The sequence below is a fragment of the Protopterus annectens genome, chromosome 5.part0, assembly GCF_019279795.1.
Source record: "Protopterus annectens isolate FY-2018-M chromosome 5.part0, PAN1.0, whole genome shotgun sequence".
Classification (NCBI taxonomy): Eukaryota; Metazoa; Chordata; order Ceratodontiformes; family Protopteridae; genus Protopterus; species Protopterus annectens.
This window is the reverse complement of record NC_056735.1, coordinates 1810409684-1810420854: the sequence shown is the minus strand read 5'-3', so window position 1 is coordinate 1810420854 and position 11171 is coordinate 1810409684. Positions and strand designations below refer to the sequence as shown.

General features: G+C 38.1%; 1 protein-coding gene across 3 annotated transcripts in view; it reads right to left on the bottom strand.

Annotated features, from left to right (window-relative positions):
- The window catches only part of SENP7 (SUMO specific peptidase 7), a 2310641-nt gene that overhangs the window by 1913156 nt on the left and 386314 nt on the right, over nucleotides 1–11171 (bottom strand). For all 3 annotated transcript variants that reach the window (XM_044071599.1, XM_044071598.1, XM_044071600.1), the window contains exon 5: nucleotides 7070–7189. In XM_044071599.1, coding sequence (XP_043927534.1) covers nucleotides 7070–7189 — 120 coding nt within the window. The remainder of the gene's footprint in view (nucleotides 1–7069; nucleotides 7190–11171) is intronic.

Genomic DNA, 11171 nt, shown 5'->3' with positions numbered 1-11171 from the left:
GCTTTCTATACATTAATTACTTTGGTTCTTCTCCTATTATGCATCCATACATCCTACCACACACAACTTCATCTCACCTATCCAACTCAGTGGCAAACAGAAACTACAGCCAATACACTAAAGCTAACACACTTCCCTATATCTCCATTTGACCTTACCCCAACTCAACCCCTATGTTAATTATAAACCAACAAACAAAATTAACCCCTACTTATCCCAGAAACAAAATAAAATACTACAAAAACTACTTAAGCTCTACCTATACCCAACTCTAAAACTCTCTTGCTGTGGAGATATACACCCCAACCCAGGACCCATTACTTCACTCCACCCAGACCTAACCCAACCAAACCCTCTTTATAACAGACCAACCTCCTCTCTTCTGCTTTTAAACATTAATGTACCAAGTATACTCAACAAAGTTCAGGACCTCCATGTACTATTGGCATTATACAGACCAGATTTAGCCATACTTACAGAAACTTGGCTTAGAACAGAACACCATGATAATGAGAGAATACCCCCTGGTTACAATATTATATGGAAAGATAGGCAAGGGAAAAAAGGAGGAGGTGTAGCCATTCTGTTTCAAAATAATCTCACAGTAGAACAGCTTAACCACAACTCCCAAGATGTCAATGACATAGAACTCATTCTTGCTAAATTAAAACTAAACTCTAGAAAACACAGTCATAGCAGGTGCCTATAACCCCCCCCCAGGAAACAATACTGACACTATGGAGAACCTGCTACACTGGATAACTATCTCCCATTCTCATGAGACCATATTCCTAGGGGGTTTTAATATTGACTGGTCTGACTGTACCAAATACAATCCCTCCACCCACATTAACCTACATGGGTTTACCCAAGTCATAGATACCCCCCACAAGATTTGATAAGAAAACCAAATGACAATCCATCTTAGATTGGATACTTCTGTCTGACCACACCTTGGCAAACCAGGCAGGCTGCCTACCTGACAATTTAAGCGACGACCAACCAACCTACCTTATTATAAATAAATTCCAACACTATACCCAACCCATCCTCAGAATAGCACACAACAAAAAAACTTCAAAACCAAGGACCTAAACAACGAACTAAAACATTGTGACTGGTCTCCCCTTAAAGCCTACCCCTAGATGAGGCAGTAGACTATTTTAACTCAACCTTTCTCAAAATCCTAAACCGTCATGCACCAGCCCATACCATCAGAGTTAAAACTAACTAAGCCCCTTGCCTAACAAAAGAAATCAGAACCATAATAAAGGATAGAGATAAAGCCTGGGCTCAATTTCATAAACTTAAAACCACCACCACAAGACAATTCTTAGCAGTCCGGAAGAAGACCAAAAAACGTATAAAACTCGATAAAACCAATTACTATAAAACCTTGCAAGACAAACACTCACACAATCTTCAGAAATTCTGGGCCTCAAATAGATTACTGCACCCAGGTAAAACCAGCACTCCCACATCCATAGTACCAACCGACAAGGAGGACATCCCTACCCAATTCAACCAATTTTTTGCCGAAACAGTCCTAGTCTTATCCAACACCCTAAATAGCACCACCATTCACACTCCTTCACCAACCACTACTACCCCTATTACACAACCTCCCCCCAGCTTCTCCTTCTCACCAGCACCCACACAACTCATTACTAAACTCCTACCACACTGGCTGCTGCTAAACTTCCCGCTGATTTCCTTCAACTATCAGCTGATGCCATATCTTACCCTATGTCTATCCTCATTAACAGATCCATATCTGAATCTAAAGTACCTAACCTCTGGAAAATATCTCGTATTACTCCACTCCACAAAGGTGGAAACTCCCTTGAGCTCTCCAACTACGGGCCAATTGCAATTTTATCACGCTTATCAAAAATACTTGAAAGAGTAGTACATACACAACTAATGCAATACCTTCAAGAAAATAACCTTATATCAGCATCACAACATGGGGTTTGGCCCTCCCATAGTACCACAACAGCCCTATTATCCTATACCAATATAATCAACACCCACAGAAACATCGGACTTTTTGTATCCTCTGTTTTCTTAGACTTATCCAAGGCCCTTGACATGGTCAACCACAATATGCTTCCCAAAACTCTATCTACCCTTAACCTAAACTCCCTCACTATATCATGGCTCAGCAGCTATTTATCAAGCCAACAGCTAGCAGTTCTATGGCAGGACCAACTATCCTCCCTTCTACCTGCATCTATTGGAGTCCCTCAAGGCTCCATTCTTGGTCCCTTACTATTCTCCATATTTACAAATCAGATAGCTGCTTTCTCTCCTTCTGCCTCTATAGTGCAATATGCTGATGACACTACTATCATTTGTGCTGCCCCTACCCTAAGCAAGCTACAAACAATAACACAACACAACTTCACTCTGGCTGAAGCATGGCTTTCTACCATAAAACTTTTACTCAATCCCAAAAAAACAAAACTAATTCTCTTCAGCCCAGGTAGATCTCCTGCACTCAATGACTTCATCATTAACTCCAAGGACAATACCGCAATCACCCCAACAGCACACACTAAACTCCTAGGAGCAGTAATCAATAAACTCAAATTTGATATACACATAGCCCAAACAATCAAAAAAGCTCACAAAAAGCTAGGTCTCTTGTATAGGAATAAGCAATTCATGACCAATTATACCAAAGCAACTATTGCCAGAACCCACCTATTATCCACTCTACTGTATGCCTCCCCAATCCTGACTAAACTTCGCCACAGTGAACAAAGCAAAATGGCATCTTGCTACATCAAGACTGCCAAATTTGCCACAGGTGCCTCTAATAGAGCCCACCACTGTCTTTCCCTCAAACAACTCAACTGGCTTGAGATGCCTCAATTACTTCTTACCACCCAACTCTCCACAGCCCACAAACTATACTGCCTCCCAAATAAACCCCCCATTTTACAAGACCTAATACAACCCTACACCACCACCCAAGCCTTAAGACAAACAGACCAAAATCACAAATGTTATCAAACATGGGAATGAGGCTGGCAAATCTGTTTTTGCCTGTTCTACTCCAAATGTCTGGAACTCATTCCAGAAAACACAACTTCTACAAGTTCTGCTCCACAATTTAAAAACTACTCAAAACCCACTACTTTAACAACTGGCCATGCCCATGTGACTCCCCAGGCTAATCCACTACATTTGCAGTGATACAATGATTCTACCAAGGATCACCTAACAGTGCTTAGCCTCTGTACATTAATTCTTAACTAACAATGTTCTATTCTGTTCATATCTACTTATACATCTCTGAAGACAGTTAAACATATCCCTACATACAATTGGAATACCTCTAGAATACAATAATTGTATCTATACATATATCTGTGAAGAAATGTAAAATATGTTTTTGTATAATATTGTATGCATTTAGAAGAAAGTGTTGTAATTCATAAAATGTTATTTGTTAGATTGTTTAAGTGGAGCTTTTCTTCCTGGGCCTCCGCTGAAAATGGACCTGTGCCCAGTCGGACTTTCCCGGTCAACAAATATAAAATAAAATAAATACAGCCTATCTATACCTGCCCAATGCCTCTGACAATGTTTCCCATGCAGGCATTACTGATAATTTATAATAAAGATGTAATTTACATTTTATCTAAATCCTTGCATTGTGTGATTGATAGCTGACTGGTTGTCTGGCCGAACCCATGTGGTTACAGTAGCAAGTGACATTTCTGAAAAGCAACAAGTTACCAGTGATATACTACAATACTACAGGGCTCAGTTTTGGCCTCTCTCCTATTTGACATATACTTCTCAGAACTTCAGACCAGCACTTCTGAACTATGGTTAAAGTTTGCAGATGACTGTAGATTGTGTGTTGTATTCGAGCTTCAACTGACTCACAATTGTTCCAACATGGTTAGACCACTTAACAGTTGGTTTAAGGACAATGGTCTCAAATTAAGTCTAAAAAAATGTAGCATCATTCATTATGGTAAAAAAAAGTTTTGTTTACCATATAGGAGATGCATCCTTCCAATCAGACACTATTGTAAGGGATGTGGGTACTCTTGTTGACAATTCCCAAAGGAAATATTCAAATAGTCCACAAAAATTCTGGCATGCCATTAACTCCCTACTAAAGCCAGGCAAAACCACAACCCCAGCACCCATCTCTACTAACAATACCCTAGACATAGTTTCTCAATTTAATAACCATTTTACTAAATCCATCTTAACCCTATCCAGTCAAATAACCAAAAGTAGTCTACCTCAGTCACAACCTAACCTATCCCACACCACCTCCTCTTTCAGCCTATCACCAGTGCCCACCTCAACTATCAAAAAACTCCTCCTAAAACTAAAGCCAACCACACTAGCAGCTGATAACATACCTGCTGCATACCTAAAAATGGCTAGTGACTCCCTGTCATATCCTGTCTCCATCCTTATCAACCGCTCCATACTAGAATCCTACATACCCAAACTCTGGAAAGTATCTCACATCATTCCTCTCCATAAAGGAGGTAATTCTTATGAATTCTCCAACTACCGACCTATTGCCATCCTTTGCCCCTTATCCAAAATTCTTGAGAAATGCATCCACTTGCAAGTGATGACATTTCTTAACACACACAATCTACTATCTACCACACAACATGGTTTCCGTCCACATCACAGCACTACCACAGCCCTTCTATCCTTCACAGGAATGATAACAAATATGTATCGGCCATTTTCCTAGACCTCTCAAAAGCATTTGATATGGTCTCCCACTCCATCCTACTAGACTCACTAACATCATTATCCTTCACCTCCTCTACTATGGCCTGGTTCAGAAGCTACTTGTCTGACAGGCAACAATCAGTCCAGTGGAAAGGAACTCTGTCTACACAACTTCCAACCACCATAGGAGTCCCACAGAGCTCTATACTGGGCCCGCTATTGTTCTCTATTTTCACAAATAACCTCAAATGCTCTACACAACATGCCACACTCATACAATATGCGGATGATTCAACCCTGATCTGCTCTGCCTCATCTCCCACCACCCTACATACACTCACTTAAGATACCTTTATCTCAGTAGAAAAATGGATATCGGGTATCCAACTAATTCTAAATCCCAAAAAGACAAAACTGTTACTATTTACCCCTAATAGATAAAAAAAAACTCTCCTTTACCATAACATCTAAGGACGGCACCACCATCTCCCCTTCTAACCACACCAAACATCTGGGCATTGAAATAGACAATCTCCACTTTGATGTTCACATCTCACATACCATAAAACTAGTACACAAAAAACTAGGCTCACTATACAGACACAAGTCCTTTTTCTCTCACAAAAAGCAAGAGTCACTCTTGCACAAAGCCACCTCCTCTCAACTCTAATATACGCAGCACCAATCTTTACCCAAATCAGACAGTGTGACCTAGACAAACTAGAATCATGCTACAATAAAATAGCCAAGTTTGCTACTAACTCAACCTATAGAACCCATCACTGTGCTGCACTAAAAGAACTAAAATGGCTTGAGCTACCACAGCTACTTAACTATCACCAGCTGGGCACAGCCTACAATATTCTCAAATATCCTGAAAAAAACCCCTCATTATCCAACCTACTTACTATCTATAATGCAAACCGGTACCTAAAATCCAGTGAAAAATCTCTCCTCTCCATCACCAGGGCTAACAATAATGCAGGGAAAGCACTCTACTCCCACACCGTTGCCAGAAATTGGAACTTTCTTCCCCTATCCGTGTCCACTGCCCCCTCCACATCCATATTCAAAAACTCCCTCAAATCGCACCTTCTTAGTACCTGGTTATGCCCTTGTATCACATAACCCTACCCATACTACTATTAACTCCCCAAATTCCTCTCTGATCACATGCTGGAGCTCTGATCCCCTGTAGGCTTGGTCATCTGAAAGGGTACTTTTAACTGTAGAATCTTACTTGATATATTTTCTTTTCTTACCAAAGTATGACTGACATTGTCTTTTTACCCATGTTCTATATCTTTTACCTGGAGTGTTTTTATTAATTCTTGTTACATTACTATGCTCAGCATACATTATTGTAACCTGTTTTGTGTATTATGCTGGATGTACTGTATTTGTATAAATTGATGTTGGAGCTTTTCTCCCCGGGCCTCCACTGAAAATGGACCTGGTCCAGTCGGAATTTCCCGGTTAACAAATGTAAAATAAAATAAAATAAATAAAACTGACCATCATGTCTCCACAGTATTTCAGAAATCCTTTAATCTGGTCCATTTAATTTCCAAAGGCATCTCCACTAGATCCAAAGAAGTCTGGATTCTCCTTTACTCATATCTTAATCTGACCCATTATTGAATATAATGTACTTTTCAGCATGCATTTATCCAAACATATCACAGAACTTGAGGGAACTCAGAGATTCATAAATAAAAAGATCAGTGGCATCAAAAATCTTTGTTATCAAGAGAAGATTGTCAGCCATTTCTCTGGCAGACCTAGATAATTGGATGGGCAGCCTCATTTTCTCTTCTAGTGTATCCGGTCATGCCCACCTTGAAACTAGAGGGAAATTTTGAATATATATTTCTTTTTTTTTTTTTTTTTGGCTAGGCTTGAAATGGGTCTGCAGACAGGTTCTTAGGTAAGTAGTAGGTAATCCAACACTAACGGAAACATATAACATGACAATAGGCAGTTTTCATATTTTGCCTTATTTTTATAGTAATAAGGAAATAAGAAAATTATATCTACTACTATCCGACTACTACACAAATGTTTATTAAGCAGCAAAACTTGAAAATAGACATGTATGGATTTATAAGATGTAAGTATATCAAACTCCAAGCAGCTCATTACAAAAATCAGCCTAATTATAGTGACATTTTTACATTTCTATGATTCTGACCAAGAGGTAAAATGGAAGGACAACAGTAACTAAATGATTAATGCGGATGGCCTATCTTGGATACTTTCTACAATAATAATCATAACAGTAAAAGACAGCAAGGAAAGTAAATGCAGTAGACATTGTCACTGGTACAAAACATTCATAAAATCCTACCTCAAGCAAACTGCCATTCCCATATTCAGACTCGGAGAGGCGTGACAGAGGAGAATGCATCTGCACATCACTAGCAGCTGTTGTCTGTTTCTTCTTTGGTATCTTAAACTGGCCACCACTCTATGGAATACAGATAGCAGCAATGAATAAACACACATTTCAGGATAAGACAAAGTATTCTGTGAAGTGCTCACTAACATACCTTCAAGGAAAGATCACTGCAACAGTAAATCAGAACGTTTGAGTTTACTATAACTGAGGCTGTGTCAAGCCAGCAATTTATCAGAGATGTCCTGTTTCCCTGTAAAAGTCAACTCCAGTCTTGTGCCAACAGAGGCAGTCAAGTGGTGTGGCATGATGCAGCCATACAAGTTGCACTGGCATCTGTCTACTTCAGTTAATCATGGCAAGACCATCCCCAGTATACTGGTAGGTAGTATACTTAAACAGTAAAAAGCAAGGGTACAGCCAAGTACATATTAGGTACACCATGGTATACACTTGCCAAAACATAATTTTGTGAGGTGTGAGATCAGATGTGTTAGAATTTATTTTTAAATGGCACAGTTGACAAAGTTTGTGGTCATATAGTTTTTTTTTTTCCCAAAAAGTAACAGCCTACTATTTTAGGATTTTTAAATACTGAAAAGGTATACTGTTAAGAAACAAGCAATGTGTGGGTTTGGTCTGGAAGATGGCATACAATTCCAAAAATCTTGGCTATGCCCTCGAATAAAAGTTTTGAGCAATAACAATTATGTACTACCGCCTACCTACATTAAGATATGTAGCTAATAGGTAATCCAATTATGTAAAGAGTGGGAAAGGGGGACGGTGGCTTTATTGCTATAGTGAACACACTTTAAATATTTGCTGTTATGGTGAGTAACCTCATAGGCCTGTGCAATCTAATTTCATGGAAAGTGACAGTAGCAGTATACAGTAATGTCATCTGGGTGGAATCTTAAACACTAATAAACAATTCCTCCATTATGGACTGCTATAAAATCCCCAGCAGCATAGCTATATCACAGCTTGTTCTACTCCTAGCATGAGCTTCTAACTTGTAGCGTTTAGTGAATGCAGGGTCAGTACAAGTTTCTGCTGCCTCTAATACAGTGATGGTGAACCTTTTGGGCTCGGCGTGTCAAAAATTTGGAAAATGCCTATCTTGACTCTGCTGGTGTGTCACCCCCCCCCCCTACACACACACATACACACAAGAGAGAAACAATTATTTACTTATTCATTTATTTAAAATAATACAGTCCAATCGTGTGCTGCTATGTATTACAAAAGTAAATGAAAAATCAGTGACTTACAATAGAGAAAACGATATGTGCACTGATAATTGGGCTTAAAATAGTACACCATAAAATTATCCTAAATAGTAATTTTGAACAGAACTGAAAAAAAAAACATGGAACACAGCATTTGATTTGATTAACATCAATTAATGACTTTTTTGTTGCTGAGTTTTATTAGATAAATACAGGCTCACATACTTTTTGTTCATTCAGTTTCATTGGTAACTCGGGTGTTGGTGAACGCTGGTGTGTCACCTTTGACAAGCATGTCATAGGTTCGCCATCACTGCTCTAAAACATCCTCTAGAAACATCCCTAAAACATACTACAACAGTAGCTGCAAGCTCTTAAAGGATAAGCCCAAACTGGGCCTTCAAAGTATTTGCTGTATTTATACAAAAAAGGCAATGCAATGGGATGGTCACATTGACAGTATTTGCTCTGTAATCAGTAATCACTCTTTTACAGAATGAGCCCATCAGATACAGTATCTTAACTGCCTGTGCACATCCAAAGTCTATTCCTCAGCATTCTGGCAAAATGAAACAGTGGAAATGATGTATTCAAGAAAACAAGATTACTACATTTGGAATATACAAACTGTAAGTTTTGAGCAATGGCACTTCTCATTATAAAACACTGCACATCGATGTTTGCAAATTTTGTAGCTTTTCTTCCAAAGGTAAATGCCACTAAGAGAACAGGTTTATGTGAATGTTAATTCAAATCCACCGGGTCTTCTGGCTGAAATAAAAGCACAGTTAATTTTTCATGCATAAGCGTCAATCCAAAGGATGTTAAAACTTGTCTTTTTGAAGATTTTAGATGGAAAACTCCTCTAGCAAAACTCATAAAAAAAGAAAAGTTAACTGCCACCTGAGGGACATAAAGTAAAGTAGGTTGACAATGCAGAGAGAGACAATTTTAAGCTTTTGTGCAGTCTGTTTTTTCTCCAGAGCTACACTTACTCAGCATGGTGGATGTACCATTGGTACAACATCTTTTTTTTCTCACAAATTTTGTATTTTTCAAATACAGTTGAATAAATTCCATAGTATTTGTATATAACATCTTAAATAACTATGTACACTATTTACAACAACCTGACACTGTAACAGAGCTCAATACATAGAATTACTTTATAGGTATAACAACTCAGTTATCAAAGTGCATCTGTTCAGTTATTGTAAAGTGTCAATCAATGACAAGACGTTTTTCCATGGATTGTTAATAAATGGTTTAGGGTGAATCCTTAATTCTTTAATTTATAACAATGCTGTGCTCTTCAGTAGGCTGTAGAAGTCTTCCAAAGTTGGTATTGTGTTTATATTCCATCTTCTTGTTATACACTTCCTTGAGATTGCAAGTATTGCCAAACTAGATACAGATTTGACTCATTCAATTGAGGACCTTCATATACATTTAATAATACTACAGCTTTAAATAAGTTAAGCGATTCATTAAATAAAGCTTGCAAAAAGTTTTAATACCATTCCAAAATGGCTTAATTTTAACACTGTCGAAAAAAATGCGATTCCAATCTGCATTGTGTATTTGCTCACACTTCCAACATATTCCCTTTGTGGAAGAATTCATTTTAGTAATTCTATCTGAAGTTAAGAATGCTCTGTGCAAGCATTTCCAATTAAAAACTTTCCGGTATTGTGTAAAGGATGTATGTTTTACTGATAATAAAATATTTGATTTGATTTCTTCAGTTAGCTGTAATGAGTGTCCTTTTGTTTAATTTCAATACGAGTATTTGGGTGTTGTTTTATAACTTATCAGTATCTTGTACTTGGTACAGCTTCTTCATAGGCAAGTACTAGTATAGCTGCCATTTTAAGCCTAGCCAATTCCCCATAGGTGAAAATCAAACCATGTACCTTCTGTTCATAAATATTGCTTCATCAGATCATATTCAGCCGTGTTTTGGTCTTTGCCTATTTTCATTTGGTTTACTTGTTACATTTTTTTCCAAATATCTTTTGGCTGAATAAACTCCAAACTTCTGATTTTTATTCAATTCATATCTATTCTATCTAACCTCGATTGCATCTGTACTGTTTCTGGCTTACTATTGCTCCCACTCACACTGCAGTGGCTGCCTCTGCAAGTAACCAAATTACACTGCCTGTTTCTCCAAACCTGAGTGTATCATCGTCTTGTGCACATGCACACTCACTGTACTGCTTATTTAACTCATCTAACCATTGCCATCTATTAACCACTGGTAAACTGACATCTTTAACCACTCATGACCACTCTTCCAACCCTGCAAACTAGGCTACAATGCACAGATTATGCTTTCTTAGTCCTTGGTCCGAAACTGTGGAAATCTCTCCCTTCTTTTCTTAAAGATCATTTCCCTTAGCCCATTTTCAGTTCACAAATAAAAGCATATTTCAAGACCCTAGGAAAACGCAACTGCTATCTCTCTCTGGTCATATAACTTAACCTCATCATTCCCTACCTCCGTTTATGTATCTTGCTCTGACTCTACTTCTGATTGTGAATCTTTCAACATGCCAACTCTGATTTCCACTCTCTATATAATGCATGTAAATATTGTATTATTTTCACTCACTCAGTATGTAATGTCATTTATCTACTGCCTTTACTCCCTCAAGCCAATTATAATATTCACTTTATATATATAACATGTAAATATTGGATTTTGTCATTCACTCTGCATATGTCATGTAACTATTGTGTTTTTCCTGGGCAGAGAAATGAAATGGCCCAGCAGAACCAGCACTATACCCAGATTAATAAATTCAAAATAAAATAACACA